The 17,697-nt window shown below is 50.3% G+C and overlaps 5 protein-coding genes across 5 annotated transcripts; 3 read left to right on the top strand and 2 right to left on the bottom strand.

Moving 5' to 3' along the window:
• Positions 1–76: 76 nt before the first annotated feature.
• Positions 77–1,434, top strand: LY79DRAFT_675094 (uncharacterized protein; the record flags this gene model as incomplete). The annotated part of the gene is made up of 4 exons (XM_060564395.1): positions 77–202; positions 351–622; positions 698–1,287; positions 1,352–1,434. 4 exons carry the CDS (start codon positions 77–79, stop codon positions 1,432–1,434), a joined length of 1,071 nt encoding a protein of 356 aa, XP_060407145.1.
• Positions 1,435–1,715: 281 nt separating this feature from the next.
• On the bottom strand, positions 1,716–2,173 carry LY79DRAFT_129667 (uncharacterized protein). Its single transcript, XM_060550840.1, has one exon. The coding sequence runs from the start codon at positions 2,079–2,081 to the stop codon at positions 1,767–1,769; it is 315 nt and encodes a 104-aa protein (XP_060407144.1). The 5' UTR covers positions 2,082–2,173; the 3' UTR covers positions 1,716–1,766.
• Positions 2,174–6,003: 3,830 nt separating this feature from the next.
• Positions 6,004–7,917, top strand: LY79DRAFT_530030 (uncharacterized protein; the record flags this gene model as incomplete). Its single annotated transcript, XM_060556148.1, has 1 exon — positions 6,004–7,917. The coding sequence occupies one exon, from the start codon at positions 6,004–6,006 to the stop codon at positions 7,915–7,917; it is 1,914 nt and encodes a 637-aa protein (XP_060407143.1).
• A 1,225-nt stretch (positions 7,918–9,142) lies between these two features.
• LY79DRAFT_573178 (uncharacterized protein) lies at positions 9,143–10,063 on the bottom strand. The gene has a single exon (XM_060559443.1). The coding sequence runs from the start codon at positions 9,904–9,906 to the stop codon at positions 9,286–9,288; it is 621 nt and encodes a 206-aa protein (XP_060407142.1). The 5' UTR covers positions 9,907–10,063; the 3' UTR covers positions 9,143–9,285.
• Positions 10,064–14,771: 4,708 nt separating this feature from the next.
• Positions 14,772–16,791, top strand: LY79DRAFT_619824 (cytochrome P450 CYP51F2). The gene is made up of 2 exons (XM_060562044.1): positions 14,772–15,181; positions 15,249–16,791. The coding sequence occupies exons 1-2, from the start codon at positions 14,844–14,846 to the stop codon at positions 16,459–16,461; spliced, it is 1,551 nt and encodes a 516-aa protein (XP_060407141.1). The 5' UTR covers positions 14,772–14,843; the 3' UTR covers positions 16,462–16,791.
• Positions 16,792–17,697: the final 906 nt, after the last annotated feature.

Genomic DNA, 17,697 nt, shown 5'->3' with positions numbered 1-17,697 from the left:
GTGAATGTCACCAAGAATAGACAGAGACCATGGTCCATAGGGGTCTTGCTGAGCATTCGACACAACGCCGCCACGCATGGCCTACGGCGGCCACTTCCCCGATACAGAGGAGCTGACGCATATGTGCCAGACCGACTGCCTCCAGGCGCTCGAGTCGCTGCGTCAGGCCCAGACAAGCCGATGCGCCGATGACGTCTTGGTGGTCGACGGCTAGCCTGCACTTGCACTCGTGACCGTCTCGGTCGACACCTTGATGTGGGTGTACAACTACACGTGCCGCCGTGACGCGCGAACGGGAGACTTTTGCGCCCCCGTCTTCGATGCGTGGGCCAGTGACACCAGCGGCGAAGGCAAGCCAAGTGACGACGGGAAATCCTACAAGCACGGCGGCCACTCCGACAAGCACAAGTCCCGAGCCGGACAAGTCTTGTGTCAGCACCTACACCGTCCAAGCCGGCGATGTTGACTGCCACTCCATCACCGTGTCCCAGGGCGTGTCTCTCAACCAAATGCTCTACTTTAACAACCTTCAGTCAGGCTGCGCTGACTTTCCCACGGGGGCCGGGACGCAGCTCTGCATGTCGCACACGTGCGAGAAGTACACGGTACAGCAGAACGACACGTGCACAGGGCTAGTACAGCAGTTCAGATACGCCTTCACTCAGTCGCAACTCGTGGCGTGAAACGTCGATATCAGCTGCGGCTGCGACAACCTCGCGCTGCTCGTGGGCGCGCAGATCTGTGTCAGCTTCCCCGGGGACGTGACCAGCACGCCGATCACGACACGTCCGCCACAGTCGAAAACCGTGGCACCAATCCCGACCAACGTCGTGGAGGGTACCAACACGCGCTGCAGCCGCTACTATGAGGCCAAGCCTGACGACACGTGCGGGTCCGTCTCGACTAACCAGGGCATCGCGCTGCAAGACTGCGTGGCCGCCGTGAGGGACATCGGCACGTATACGGGCTACAGCGGCGGCAGCGGCCCGACAAACCCTTGTGTGGCCGGTACGACCGTGGCCGACGCGTCCAGCTGTTATGCCACCACGTACGCAACCACGGATCTGTGGACGTTTCCCGTCCTCAACATCACCGCCAGTACCACCTCCACTGCGACCAGCAGCTGGACTTCAGTCTCCGTGACCCCCGTCGCCCCCTATCCAGTCACCGAGTCCGCCGAGCCGATGCCCACGCCGCACCAGGCAGGAATGGCAAGCGGATGCACCGACTTCTATAAGGTCGTCGAGGGTACAACGTGCGCGGCCATCCTGGACGGATTCGCCATCAGTTTTGTCCCCTGACGTGGGTGACAACTGCCAGTTCCTGCAGCTCGATGTCTATGTGTGTCCAGCATGGTTCGACTTCAACAACAACCATGGCAGCAACCACCAAGACGACAACAAGCGCGACGGCCACAAGCAGCAGCAGAAGTAGCGTCTCAGCACCGCCTGGCCCGACACAGGCCGGCATTCCGGCCGATTGTAACAAGTGGATCTTGCAGCAGGATGCCGTGTATTGTGGCGACATGGCCCGTAACGCCGGCATCAACCTAGCGTGCCTGTACAAGTTGAACCCAGCGCTGAACACGGATGCGGGCGAGTGTCAGGGTTTATGGCCAGGATATGCGTACTGTGTGGGAACCAAGGGGGGTGCGTGTTCATGATTTTGATCCAAGCCCAACAACATGTGCCGGCTGGGGTGAGGAGCGTGCAGCTATGGATCTATCAGTGTAATATTGAACCACATCTAGATCTAGACTGGCATCCCTATTCCCATAACTCTAGTTTCCTCAAACAAGGTACATCGCGAGCTCCCACCCACTTCTGGAAGTCCTCCTCTCGCACCGACACAAAGGCCCTCTCGTAGCTCTTCTGCGCACATGCCCAGAGCGTCTCTAGGGGCACTATGACGTTGCCTCGGTCGGGCTGCCGCGCCGCGTAGAAATTGTTGACTAGTTGTTGTAGCCGCACGCGCATGTAGCCTGGGTATGCTGCTGGTTCTTGCTCTTGCATTACGTCCTGGCCCCCCTCCTGTTTGCCGTCGCGATATTGATATTCAGGATCCATAGCCCATACCCACATGTCATCAAAAAAACTGCCCCCCTTTGCCCCGTGCAAGGTTGAGTGCGCAGAATCCTGGCCCACGACCAGAAAGACGTCCTGAAGGGTCCCCTCGGGCAGTGCATCACGGACCGTTTGGAAGTCCCTCCGCAGCGTCTCGAACAACGGTCCACGTTTGTGCTTGTCAGTGTCCCCCCCTGCAGGTCACCCTATTCGATGCAACGCCCAATTCGCCTGCCCCTTCTTTCCCTTCGCCACAGCTGAATGATCGCGTGCCCATTGTGTTGATGCAGTCACGCGGGACTGGAAATCATCATTACCATCCGTTGTTGCGTCGGGGTCGTAATAGACTGCGTATCCCCATTCCGCCTTTGGCATACTTGTCTCCGACATCAGTCACCGAACCCACTCCTGCTGCGCCGTCTCAAACCCCTTTTCCTCCTCTCCCGCCAGTTTCTTCCTCACCTTGAGCAACATCTCGAACGTGCTGTTCGCGTGTTCCTCTGAGGTGTCCGAAGGCGGGTGAGGAGTGATCAAGGAGTAGCAAACGGTCAGAAGGGGACACGACCGTGTCGCCCGAAAGTATGGCGGACTCGAGTTGGGGGAAACGGGCAATGATGTCGGAGAGTTCGTCCAGGCCTAGTTGAACCCGAGTAAAGGACGGTATGAGTTGCTCCATTTGGGTGAGGTGGTTCGACTTTTTGTAGAGGACCGCAGCAGTCTTGGAAACAATATTACGGTATACTATATTGTTACCGAAGTGATGGGTGAAGAAGAAACAAAGTCAGTTGATAATAGTAACTGGCTGACGACGGTGAAGTGAAGTGGCTGGGGAAAGCTGGCCAAACCAGCAACCTAAGAGAGTCACGTGACCATGAAAGGCTCAACACCCAGTACTGATGTCAGCCCTCTTGTAGCTATTGCGAGGTGGCAGAACTGATGGATGGCTTGTAATTGTACGGAACACCTACCTGCAGGAACATACCTCAGTACCTATGGGTAGCCTAACGCGGTTATGTGAACTTGTTAGATAGTATCGCAAGCTGCATCAGTGCGTAGAATGGGAGACTGGTCTTTGAACTAAATGCGCTGGTCTTAACAAAGGTTGGAGTTGACCAATAGTATGTGCCCACACCCACCAAATCCGCCCATCTGATAGATTAACAGGCTTAAACGCAGCGCATGGAACGGGCCGTCACCGGAACCAAGATTCCAGTCAGCCCTGCAGCATACCGGGATTTACTCCAAAGCCCCTCAGTCGCCTTGTGACAAATCAGTTTAGGCAGAGAGGCTTAGGAACTAATTTTCAAATATAAGAGCGCTTAGTTTTAAAGGTTTCCCTAGAGCGAACTTCAAACATTAGCCTAATAGATAGCTTCTATACTATTGAGTCGATTCTGAAAGTGGTTACTTGTCTCAAGTGTTGTTGCCTCCTGAGTCTTGTTTCTAAGACTTCTGGTATACTATATCTTGATCATTATCACACTCTGCTTTTACATACGACCATACCCACTGGAGAACTCGGGATCCCGTCCGCTCTCCCATAGATAAGCCAGTGAGGGCCGGATTAGTAGTTGGGTCGGTGACGACCAGCGAATACCTGGTGTTGTATGTTTTTGTGTTTTGTAGCATTTTAGAAAATGTTTTACGTCTTGCGCGATGACAGTTATTTAAGAACACGACGGTTATTAGAGCCTGTCTGCTTGTAATAGAATTGATGTCTTACTGGCCCTAATTGAAGCGTCTCGCTTCTCAGGCAAATGTGACTGTGTGCTACCTGCAGGATCATCAGCACACAGATTCCTGCATTGGACAAACAGAGTCACTGCTACAGCGGCTTGCTGTAAATGTCAAGCCAGCTACTTCAGTGCCCGACCTCGCGCGGGGGGAGTGTTAACCGCGCAGCTTGAGCGGCAACACCACACTCCGGCTAACCGTGCACTGCTAGGGTTGTTCCTTGCTGAGTCAGTCGCTTTTTGCCCAACGAAAGTTTCTGGAGGCCGATCGACTTTGTCGCGAGGCCGAGCTGCAGCGGTTGTCCAAGATGGCAAGATTACATCCATGCATCACCGCAGCCAAGTTGCAGCATGTGAGCTCTGATTGGGAGGGCGCGTTTGCGTGGTAGACAAAAGCACTTGTCGCCATCAACAAGTGTCCTCTGATGAGTGGGCACGCGAGTCATGATGTACCTTTCACTTTGCGATGTGCTTAGGCGTCAGGGCCAACAGGAACTTCAGCAAGCCTCCCGTGCGCAGGTGGCCAAACTGGAAGCATTGTCTCAAAAGGCAGAAGCGATACATTGCATAGCCGGCCTGCGGCACTGGCGTATGTACCTCGAATCCCATGCTCTCTGATACAGGAGCAGTAACAATAACAGTGGCCTCTTTAATGTCACACCAACCTGACTTGCTGGAAACGACTCTATGCCTGGACGAAGCAACTAACAGGCGCTAGTCCCAACGCGGTCAGCCTTTGTACGCCGTTAAGATCTTAAATCAATTAAACTTAACCGATTTTACAGCGGATTGGCGCACAGACAGTTGCATGCAGGCCGACCCCGCCGCCCCCTTCTAGCCGCTATTCAAGGAAACACGACATTCCCAAGCGGGCATATATCAACAGGAGCTGGCACTGTATGTAGGTGTGCCGCCCCATTCCATTTCGTACATCCTGCCGAAACATGGTAAACTTGGCACAAACGTGACCGTGGGCAAGTATCATCGCCAATTCGATTTTTGATCACTTGTAAATACCTGCAAGCTCATTGCACCGCCCCACTTCCATGATTACTTGCCTACGAGATCATGATCTTATGTGTGTTCCAGCACAGGAAAGTCAAAGTACAGCGCCGTGGAGGTTGGGTTATATGATTATCGCTGCTTTGTTTTAATCATGGAAAGTGTCACCTATGCACCTTGCCTGCCAGATGCGAAGGTCAATAGTTCGGCAGGTACTTGTCATATCCCATACATTAATATAATGGCATTTCCTTACCTTGCATGATTGTGTTGGTGCTGGTGCGGCTAATGTAGCCTTGTAAGATATAATAGGCGTTGCTCAACGACCAATTGGCTCCCAAGAGGGTCGCGTCAACATCAATCAAAATTTCCAGCCGTCCTGTTGTAAGTATTTGTGCCGCTTGACCAGGCCGAAATTCTCGTTAAGCACTACTCCTCATGAGTCACGACAAGGAGCAGAAGTACTTACAGCAAGCACATTGGGCGGGGCCATCGAACTCCTCTTTTATCAACACAATCTAGTAATGGCCCTGTCGATCGCCATCAGAAACTGAGGGTTTGGCGAAGTGGTAGACGTAGTAGGTTAGAGGGATTTTACATTAGCAGCACTATTTTACACATTTGGCAATCGCGTCACAGCCTGCTGAGACAGTGCACTACGCAGAGAGCTTCATAGCTGATCGGGACAAGAGCGTAGGTTGATGTGCCTAGGACACAGTAGTTTACGATTACGCAACGCCGCTGAAATCAAATGGTTAAGACACAGAAGTTTGAAAGTGGAAGGGAACGGGTAGGCGTTCACACCGTCGAACTAAATAATTTTCATGATTTGGCAAACAGCACGGCCAGACTGACAGACATTCGGAATCCGATCCAAGCTACCTGTTCATTCTCGTAAGACTTGCTTCGTCCCACTATATGCGGGGAGGTGCATTTAATATTGATGTACGGACAGGGGAGGCGAGAAAAAGTTGACGATGGAAAAACTACAGGCTTTCTATCCCTTGTCGGCACGGAGGGGCTCAACACGCTAGCGACCTGTGTTACGTAGAGCGACCGCGTTCCCTTCTTAAAAGCAGAAGCTTCCCTGGTTGGATGTGGTGATCACAATTATTTTTTCCAGGAGCAAACCTTTGTCGCCGCGTCTTGGGCAAAGACCGCTTCAAACAGCTCATCAGTGCGACTTCAATAAAAAAGTTACTAGGATGCATTTCTTCAAACTTTTCCTCCCTTCCGCCTTGGCGTTGCCGCTTCTGGATTCCGTGCTCGATCCTATCACTAGTAGTATCTGGACCACCCTGGATGGCCTCGTTCAGACGTCTCTCGGAAGTCTCGCCGGTACACTCAAGGCAGAGCAAGCCTATGACATAGTGGTAGTCGGAGGCGGCACTGCGGGTAACACTATCGCATACCGTCTGGCTCAGGCCGGCTACACTGTCGCCGTTGTCGAGGCTGGGCTCTCATATGAAGTCGGCAAGCCGATTGTTGGTCCAGCACCACTTGGCGATATCATTGGTGTGGGCTCCAACCCAGCGGACAGCATCCCGACCGTGGACTATGGCCTCCAAACTATACCACAAGCTGGCGCAGGAGGCCGCAGGATGCATTACGCTCAAGGAAAATGTCTCGGCGGCTCCTCAGCTCTGAACTTCATGATTCATCACCGGCCGAACAGGGGCGCTTTGGATGCGTGGGCGGAAGCGGTAAATGACGAAAGTTATTCTTTTGACCGATTTCTTCCATACTTCCAGAAAAGCTTCACCTTTACTCCGCCCAACGCCGATGCCAGGCTTGCCAATGCAACAACAGCGTACGTCGAGAGCGACTTCAACCCGTCCTCAAGCTCATCCATACATGTCACCTATCCCAACTGGACGCCTGTCTGGTCGACGTGGGCAGCCAAAGGCCTTGAGGCTCTCGGAATGAATTTGACAGACCGGTTCAATCAAGGAATTTTGAACGGGTACCACTACGCGCAGACGACTATTTATCCCGGTTCACAGACTCGATCCACCTCGGCTGATTTTATTCACGCGGCGAAGAATGCGAACATGGCTGATAAGCTCACGGTCTATCTGGGCACTCGGGTCAACAAGGTGCTTTTCGATGACGATAAGAAAGCCACAGGCGTCGAGGTCAGTGGGGATGGACTCACAAAATACACCATCAGCGCGAACAAGGAGGTCATTCTTTCGGCTGGTGCTGTGCATTCGCCGCAGTTGCTGATGCTATCCGGCATCGGCCCTGCTGAGCACTTGTCCAAAAACGGCATTGAAGTGCTTGCGGACCGCCCAGGCGTCGGACAGAATATGACCGACCACGCCCTGTTTGGCCCAACGTACGAAGTGATCTTTGACACTCTTACCAATGTCATAGGCAACCCCGTAGCTCTGTCAAAAGCAATACTCGACTACTCACTCAAGCAAACCGGCCCCCTTACCAGCAATGTCGCCGAGTTTCTGGCTTGGGAACGAATGCCCAGCAGCGCTAATCTGAGTCGGTCAACATGGGACCAGCTCCACGCGCTTCCTGAAGACTGGCCCCATATTGAATACTTCCCTGCAGCAGGCCACATCGGGCCCTTCGATATCCCCTGGATACAGCAGCCAAAGGATGGAAAAAAGTACGCTTCTATTATTGCTGCGTTGGCAGCACCCCTGTCTAGAGGCAACATATCGCTTGCAAGCAGCTCTCCAGGGGATCAACCCCTTGTCAATCCAAACTGGCTCACGCACCCAGGAGACGTTGAGGTTGCGGTGGCCATGTACAAACGCATCCGGGAGATATTCAAGACAGAAGCGGTCCGGAGCATTCGCGCAAGCGAAACTGAATATTGGCCAGGCTTGAATGTGGAAACCGATGAACAAATCCTGGCCAATATTCGGACGAGCGTCATGTCAGTTATGCATGCATCTTGTACTGCGCGTATGGGGCGCCGGGATGACCCTACAGCTGTGACAGATAGCTTAGCTAAAGTGATCGGGGTTGAGAGACTGCGAGTTGTAGATGCTAGCTCGCTAGCTTTACTGCCCCCAGGACATCCTCAGGCGTTGATTTATGCTCTGGCGGAGAAGATCGCAGATGACATCATTAGAGATTTGAGGACCAATTCGGACTAGCTCATGTATTTGTCACATGTGCTGAAATGCCACAGTACTAGCTTTTCTACAATTATCATTATCAACCTGGCTCAGAAGTAATTAACCCATACAAGCGAGTGAACTACTTGCATATTACAGCGTGCAGGCCTATACATTAATCGTTTCTATCGTTATAAAACTAAAGATAACAAGAAGGTAATAAATGTTAGATATATAATCATAAGGTACTATACGGAGGGAGGGACAAGGGTCTATATAACTGATCGCTATAGAGTTTAGGACAGTGAAAATAGAGCAGCTCTGCTGTTAAGAGAGCTTTCCTTTTTAATGTTACAAGTGCAAGACGTCATGTAGAATTCAAGGCACCTACAGCTGCAACTTTATAAGGGCCGGATTAGTGGTTGATTCGGGGACGAACATCGAATACCTGGTGTTGTATATTTTTGTCTTATCCCTTTGTTATTTTATTCGCTAGTCTTTCGAAGTTTACTCAATATATGTTAGTAAATACATTACTATAATGTCTGTGTTTATACACACAATGGTGGTCACTAGAACGCGGTATAGGTTATAGTGTTCTGTGTACTGTTATCGAGATTTCAAATACCAGTAGAAATCATCGTACTGTAAACACGCAGGCAAAATCGTTATATACACAACCCCATCAGCTAGAAAAGGACCGTGTCTTATTTCAGCATTTTGTTTTGCTATAGAATCATTGTTCATGTGCACTGGCACAAGACTGACTAGACAGTCTATTATCAGTGACGCCGCAACCCCCCCCTACATTTGGATGGGAACCTTGAATTCCTGTCTATTTTCAAAATCGAGCAGTGGATCAAGACGCTTGGTTAGTAAATATGTTGTAAAACAGTCCTATTCCTACTAAAACTATCCAAGGTCTTGCCCATTGAATCAGCGCACCAGGGTCAACAGGGAGAGAGCTTTGGTAGGGAGATTATCAGTTACATTATTAGGAAAGGCTAAGGTTTAAACCATCAGAGTCCGGGCTATCAAATGACTGGAAAGAGATTTACAAGTTAGAATAGTTAGACCCCATTCTGTGTCTTGCTATGTTCCATAAATGACGCTGACTCGCATGGTCTCCTTCTGCGCAACCACCGAAGTCAGCAATTCTACCATACTGAATACAGCCCAGCCTGCCAGTTTTAAACTTTTCCTCTTCTCCAGCGCCACAATAAGAAATGACCAATTTGATTTGTTATTGTCAGTTTCTTAATGTGTCACAGATGCCATACCCAGTGCTAAGATAGGATGCCAAACTAACAGCCCATGCGGAATTCCATTGCTGCTTTGCACGACTACATCGCCGGGCTTCAGAAGTGCGTCGCCACAATGCTCCTTTTTATTAGTCGAATCAGATCATCAATACCCCTTGATGAATACTGCGAACTTGTCCATCAATGTAAGCCACCACGATGTCGTCTTGGCCGAAGGTGCCTCGATACCCTCTTTTGCGAACCTGACCTGCGCCTCGAACAAGTCATCAGCTTTGTTTCGCATCCCAGCCACATGCGCAGCCCTCCGTAACTCATAAGCTTTGATGTAGGCACCGATGCTGTTCTGCACGAGCTTACGGTCCTCTACCGTTGTGACCTGCTCCTTGTCATCCAGAAGCCGCCGGTTGATGAGAATGAGGTCCCAAATCTCGACAAGTACGCCACACTCGGCGCATTCGGGGAACATTCTCTTCTCAATCTCGGACGTCGGATCTCTGCAGTAGATGTGATCTGGGCTCCATCTGTGGCATGTCCCATAGGCATGGTGGAACATGGAGAGGTAAGAGGTGCGAGCACAGTACTTATCTCCTGTCACGTAACAGGGGTGACCGATGAAACATCGGCGATGAGAGGGATGCGTAGCCTCCCAGGCGTCCGTCGATGGAGCGTAAAGTCTTAACATGGAAATGGGGTCGTGGATCGAAGGGTTGCCAATCTCGAAGACGAAGTCGGGGACATGATGAGTGTGGTCGACGTAGGGAAACATCTCAAAGGGTAGGGATCAGGTGTTTTCGGACCGGAGATTCTGTCCTAGAACGCAACCTGTAGCGCTGTCAAAGGTGTGAAAATTGAACTTGGAATGTGTCCTCGTGTTCAGTGAGATGATTGCAAGAACACGCAAATGATGTTAAGGGGCTTTTGTTGATAGCTTGCCTTTATAAATTCCCACCCTTCCGGCAGCGTGGTATTTATACCTCCAAATCGCAGCCCCTTAATGCATGCCTAGCCCTCAAGAGTTATCTCTTTCCTCGCACTCGCCTCTAGTTACCTCCTTCGGTCGCAGAGATCGGGCGTTGGCCTGCAGCGCTACAGCCATTAACAGCAGGTTGGCTAACTTAACTAACATGTAAAGACCCCGCTGACGTGCAGGCGAGAGTCGAAGAAGAGACAACTAACAAGCACTCAAATCGGATTATGTTGTTACCTTCATACGAGACAATTACGAGCCTATGACAGCTCACCTGCAGATAGGGGGTTTCATCCTGCTTGTTTCATTGGCTTGGCAGCGTGTTAACCGATAAAGGATATCCACAAATTGATAGGTTTTAGCCACAGAGGTTTGATGGTGAGATATGGAATGCATTGCGTCCAACCAGGATGCAAGGCTTCAACGATCCATGACACGCCAATGACGCGAATGAGGATGTGTATTCTGTATTGGCATCGGGCACTTGCATGTGGCTTCAAGCCCTTGCTATGGCCCGGATATGTGCGGCTAAGAAGGTCTCGACTTAGCACGACATCTTGGCATGCGGAGAGACCCATGTCGATATGCCCCTTTGCCTACACCACCATCTCGACCCTCAACAGCACTCCTTCCATTGTAGCCAAATGCTCTTCATCTTTTGTTCCTCGAGAGAAAAAACGCGAACGAGCTAGAGAAAGGGCCTCGGCGTGTCGACGACTTAGGAAAGCACAGCTATAGGATCTCGCTGATGGCTCAAGAACCTGGCAGTCTGCAGACGCACGTTGGAAGGTCTCGGCGAGGAGCTTGCCATTTTCGTGAGACCATATTACGCCGCCCAGCGGCTGCTGGTCCCATACCCTACCCATCTTATTTATGGAAAGGGTGACACATGCAATGTAATATTTTCCCACGATAACGATTCATCCAGTCGATCTGACGAGAAGCGATCAACGACAGCCTTGCCCTGGAAAGCTTGCTCTTATTATACAATTAAATACCTCATTCAGCGGTTATGTAGGTACCATGTTGCATGCTTGCATGCAGAGCCGTTACCTTTTTGTCCTAGTTCTTTGGATTACGATATGCGTGTAGACTCATCTGGCTTTTATTGACAGAGCAAATGTCCATAGAGACCCGTGGTCTGAGCATATTTCTTGGCAGAATGACGCTCAGCATCTTCGGGTTTCGGGAAGAATTGGACCTCTTTGCGTTAGGGACGCATCTTGAGGGAACTGAAGCAATCTTGGCAGGCTGCTTCAACATCTTGTCGTCTTCACCTGCATTGAAATAATAGTATTGATGTTATTGAAATGCACGACGCTTTGATTGCTCCATCACGCGCAGTGGATTCATTACACCTACAGCTAGGCTGCTTTCGGTGTCTGTGAGGGTAGTCCGGCTCGAAAGCCATGTCCTCTCCAGCCGCCGGACGGTCGCAACAACCTCGGTGGTGAAAGTCTGCTGAACTTGCGCTAGGATGTTGATGATTCGGCCCTGAAAGTTCCCAGCACTCTGCCGCAGATAAGCGCATTGCGATAAAAGCGGAAACCATCAAGGCGCTTCTGTACTGTTATTAATGAACTGTTGAGTAAGTAAGAAGGTAATCCTGTCAAAGCGCTGCTGCTTCAACCAATAGACATGCTTCTGGCTCAAGCTAGGTGAACTGAATAGTTAGGCAAATAGCTCTGTAGGCCTGGATTGGTTGTGAGCAGGATTCATCTCGTTGAAGTACCCAGCGAGGACCATGATAATATTGTCGGCATAGCGTTTCTTCGTTGTTTTATTGACGAGCTCCTCGACTACTATTTTACTTTCGATCATCTTTTCGAGTCGGTATTTCCTTGTCGATAAAGAGGGCCTTGCCCAGACTCTTTCTAAGTATGTTGAAAAGCTTCAACCAGGTCGCCAACCGAGCACTCGACGACCTCATCCGTTGGCAAAAGGCACATGTCGTAACACAATCGGCGCAGCTTCCTTGCTATCAACGTTTTGCGATTTGCGTGTTGTCAGCGGACCTTTAAAGATGGAATCCCATGGTATCATTTTTCTCTGATCTTTGTGTTGTCTCTACATCCCCATGATGAAATATTTCTACTTCTAAAACTCATCCATAAAGTGATAGAAATTGAGAAGCTTCTGGAAAAGGGTGACACGACTACCATACGCTTTCATCGACCACTTTCGGTCATAGTCAATATCTTTTGGTTCAAGCTGCACAGAAGCGCTCGCCCAGGGAGATTGCTGATTTCTCGCTCAATTTCGACAGCAGACTATTGTCAGCAAATTCTTAACATTGCCTGCGTTGCAAAACCTGGGGTTGATTCTCATCTGTGCCAGCAACTGCTGGTCATCTCTCAGGTATCTTCTTCTACTTCCATATTTCCAGCATTCAATTTGCCACTAGAAACTTGCAGCAGCTGATCCGCTGTGTAAGGTTGAATCTGATTTCCATCGCCTTGGGGAACCGCCGCTAGAGGCCACGATTGCTGTGGAGAAACATCTCCGTAGCATTCTCGTAACCCACAAGGATACTTAATACACCGGTCTTCGTTCACATCTGCGGTAACCTGAGCCACAATTATGTCAATAACAGTCCGTCGGAAAATGTCGCTTCCATACTCTCCATTAGCGTTTTTGGTGTAAAGCGTGTACGCCTCATCTGTGCTTCGGGCTTTTAACAAACAGATTGCCTTTTTCTAGTCCCGGTGCTCAATCTAGCGGTCTATCAGTTGCAAGAGATTTGAACCCATCGGCTCTTCATGTTGTCTTGGGGAGATCTGTACAGTGGCTTACTGGACTGATCTCAAAGGCTTGAAAGTGAATCAAGATTCTCCCTTTCCTCAAAACCCACACGCAGCATGTCTAAAACTTCGTTTCACTATATCAGTATTGCACCGTTGGGCACGCTGCGACATCAGACCTTGATACCATTAACATAGCACATCCAGTATTTAGCCTGCCTCGCCAGATTGTCAGTAACCTACAAGAGGTCTTAATCACGGCCAGGTACTCCTATTGCTGGCCTGATGTGATAGAATTACAACCGTCAGACATTCAAGCACAAATACTCGGGATCATTATCGAGTGGTGCTATCAGGTAAACGACTTTGTTGATATCTTCTTGTTAGGACCGATAGGCGATGAGTGTTGCCTAATCTCGATGAGGCAGTTTACATCCTCCATATTGTTAACAAGTGCTCGAACGGACCGATGGAAAGCGTCTTTGGACTCCAAATTCTCCCGCCAGTAATCAAGACGGATAGGCCCTTTCAACTCCTTTCCGGGGACGTAAGAGAATATCATTGCCATAATATTTCTTCCCCCTTCCTTCCCTTGAGTCATAGAAACCGAAGCTACAGCGCGGCTAGCTGCCATCGCCTGGGTGGCAAAAAGGAGGTGGCAAAGTTCCTGTCATCATGCCGTTCGTACCGTTGCTCTCCACCGGGGAATCGATCTTGAAGCGGATGGGCTCCCTTCATAGAAGCTTAAAATCAAGTTTCGCTCAATATAAGCCAGTTCGCCTTACCCTAAACCATCTGAAAGATGGACTGAAAGGACACAAAGGCGTATGGAATCATCTAGGAGATGCAATGAGAAAACAATTGGCGAAGTGCGAATGACAAAAGAATAGGCTGAATTATTGACTACCAGTGCTGACAACTTGTGGCATGATGGTTTTCTCGCACTAGGTGGTGATTCGCTCAAGGTCATCTACCTGGTGGCCTAGTGCAAGGCGCGTGGGTTGTCGCTCTCCGTCGCCGAAATCCCGAACCCCAGCCTGTCTTACGTCACTGCCCGTGTAATCCTGATTGATACCACGGACTCGTCATCCACCTCGTCGGATGGTGACTTTGCCTATCAAGAGTATGGGGGATGCCGCTGCCTGAAGTGGCAGAGCGGTGTGGTGTACCAGTGTCAGGCATCACGGGTGTGTGACCCTGCAGCCCCCTGAAGGGGAAAATGATGGATCCCTCCCTCCGAGGCCGGGTGACATAATTTGCCCACAAGCAGGTCCGACTATGGCCAGAGGTGGATCATGTAAGCCGATTCGAGAAAGCCTGGGAGGAGGTTGTGTAGCGGCACGCCGTTAGATGGCGTTGGTCGACCCCTGCAATACGTAGTACTATGTACAGAGTACAGCAGGGGTTGGGCGTATTCGTATTACTCTATCCGTATACATATTACTTCCATACTCTGTAGGGACCCATCAACAGTACGGGGTATATACTCCGTAGTCATTTTCCACAATGCGCGATGCCATGAGTTGTCCTTGCCATTGTGCAGCTCTAGTAGAGAGGGTCCGTGTTCAGTCCAATTTTGGCCAGCATTTAAACAGCAACACCTGTATTCCATATTGCGCACCCCTAACTAAACGATATGGCAGGCACAGTAAGCAATAGTCGGGAGCAAAAGATGTAGAGTGTAGCTGTTAAGAAGAAGGATGATCGTTCACATACAGTTACACACCTATGTAGTCTTCGTCTACCATTGAATATCATGAAGCCGGCCGCATGTGTCTGGTGGGTTTGAGGCAGTGTCAGTGCACGCTGCAGGGTGCTATGCACATCCTAATACGAATACGAATTCGAACCTACACCTACCTACACCTACACAATTATATGCCGGCTCTCATTTGTTTTTAAGCCAAAAACCTGCCTTTACCATTCAATTCTCTCATTCACACGGCATTGAAAGTGCACCTTTATCTGAAACCAACTTCGTGACAATACCTCTTCATGGCCAGCTTCATGACCAGCTTCATGCCAATCGCCCTATCCTGGGCCTATGCTGGCAGCCTCTTTCTGTCTATCGTCATCCTAAACCTTCTCTGGCAGCAACTGCCTCGCCCAAAGTCCGAACCACCGCTAGTCTTTCACTGGCTGCCATTCATCGGCAATGCAGTCTCGTACGGAATGGACCCATTCACCTTCTACTCTCAATGTCGCGAGAAACATGGCGACGTCTTCACATTTGTGCTGTTTGGGAGGCAAATGACTGTCTACCTGGGTATCCAAGGCAATGACTTCATCCTGAATGGCAAGCTGCAGGACCTTAATGCGGAGGAGATATACAGGTAATAATCTCCTCATCCTGAGCAGCGCTACACTATGGACCTGTATACTAAAAACACGATGCCATAGCCCTCTTACAACCCCCGTCTTTGGGCGTGACATTATTTATGACTGCCCTAACTCCAAACTCATGGAGCAGAAGAAATTTGTCAAATTCGGTTTAACCCAGAAAGCCCTCGAGTCATATGTCCCTTTGATTGAGAAGGAGGTTGTCGACTACATTCATTCAGCTCCGGCCTTTCAAGGTACCCACGGCACCGTCGATATCCCCACCGCCATGGCCGAAATCACCATCTTCACCGCCAGCCGATGTCTGCAGGGCGCCGAAGTCAGGAAGAAGCTGACGGGCGAGTTTGCCGAGCTGTACCACGACCTAGACTTGGGCTTCCGGCCTATCAACTTCCTAATGCCCTGGGCACCCCTTCCCCGAAACCGACGTCGCGACATTGCCCATGTCCGCATGCGAGATGTCTATCTCGACCTCATCAAAGAGCGCCGTAATTTCGGAGACCTAGCCGACCAGGAATCCGACATGATTCGTAACCTCATGAGCTGCGTCTACAAGAATGGAACTCCCCTTCCCGACAAGGAGATTGCTCACATGATGATTACCATCCTGATGGCTGGCCAGCACTCATCCTCATCCTCAAGTGCATGGACCATGCTACGTCTTGCTTCACGCCCCGACATTGCAGACGAGTTGTATCAAGAGGTGATTCAGCTCGCCCCCAACCCATTGAGACATGAACCCCTGTCGGGACAACTTCAGTACGCCGACCTTGAAAAACTTCCTTTTCTTGCCAATATCGTCAAGGAGACGCTCCGCGTGCATTCCTCCATCCACTCCATCATGCGCAAGGTAAAGCAACCGATTCGTATACCCAACAGTGACTACATCGTCACCCCGGAAAAGGTTCTTGTCTCCTCTCCCATTATGACTCATCTCAGTGAGGAGCACTTTCGCAATGCCATGTCTTGGGATCCATACCGTTGGGACGATGTAGTTGAAGCAGACGACGACATCGTCGACTACGGCTATGGTGAAACTTCCAAAGGCACAAAGAGTCCTTACCTACCCTTTGGTGCCGGCCGTCACCGCTGCATTGGCGAGAAGTTTGCCTATATCAACCTGGCCACTATCATCAGTACCTTGGTCAGAAACTTCAAGTTCTCCACCCTGAACGGCGATACTGGCGTGGTGCCGCCCACAGATTACACATCCTTGTTCTCTCGCCCGATGCAGCCTGCTGTGTTACGATGGGAACGACGCAAGGTCACATAAGCGTGGGAAGTGATATGTGTGAGGGGGATCCAACGCACATCTGTCAACATGTGAGGCATGATGGAGGTTATTTGACTCCGCAGGCTGCGACTCTGACCTTTTTAGGTATAATGTTCTTTTCGTTAGAAGGGCATGTAATGTAATCACGGCTATGAGGGAGTCTGATCTAGGAGTCTATTTCCCTGCAGGTTGAGTGGGTGGGTAATTCTCATGCATATTTAGTAACATGGTGGTCAAAAGGTTCCCGAGGTACCAAAGTACTCTTGGTACTTGGAACATATTCACGGCTCCCTCTTAGAATTCGTACGTCATATTCTGTATAGAACCCGCATTTTAGAACCTCTTGAACTTACAGGATCCTCCCCAAACCCACTCAGAAGATTTCCGCAATCCGTTCGAAATCCTTCTAGCAAGATTTAGTGGTTAGATGGGACACCGGGCCTTGTCTCTGAAGATCCATCGCCTTGTCGACGAGTAGCCTCCACGTAATTCAAGTCCGCTTCCTACCATAAATCTTGATTTGAACGGTGAATGATCTCTCAAACTAAGTCCCTGAAAGCAACTCTGGGATGTGTGTATGGATACTGATTTCTTTTTTTTAGCTGAGTTGTTTCGGTATTATGCTCATTCTATTTATGCTATAGCCTCTTCTGAAGTTCTGTTCCATGTGACCGTCTCCTCAAACCGCGGACCAGCCGCCATGAAATGGCTTGGTCGTCTTTTAACAGGGCGAAAGGCCAAACTGGCCTGCCCAAACCGAGTCCCGAAAGACGAAGTGCTTCCCGTCTTCGACTTCTATGACACACCCATGCTGCGCAATGCCATCCTGTGCTGGATAATGCATTCCAACTACGTGCTAGACTCGTTGATGATGTATTGTAACCTGGAGACGCTCTTGCGGCGTGAAGATAGCAGACGTATACTCATCTTCTCTCTAGGCCGACCACGGCATCGATTTGGCCACCACATTCGGCCTGGTTCATGCGGCGCCACGCGCCATGGATGACTTCCTAATGACGGATGCGCCTCAGCTCTCGCTCCACGTTGTTTGCTTCCAAGATGCAGCCTTCGTCTTGTTCATGGAGCTGCAAATCGCCAACGATGCTGTGTTCATGAGCCACTTGGTTCGCTCCTAGAGCCTTGTCCTTGCCGGCCGCCATGACGAGGTACCCCCGATGCTGGCGACGGGACAGTATCTCTATTTGGGCGAGAAACATTTCCTGAAACACCAGCATA

The sequence above is a fragment of the Colletotrichum navitas genome, assembly GCF_030913465.1.
Source record: "Colletotrichum navitas strain CBS 125086 chromosome Unknown LY79scaffold_180, whole genome shotgun sequence".
Lineage (NCBI taxonomy): Eukaryota > Fungi > Ascomycota > Sordariomycetes > Glomerellales > Glomerellaceae > Colletotrichum > Colletotrichum navitas.
This window is presented reverse-complemented; position numbering and strand designations above follow the sequence as displayed.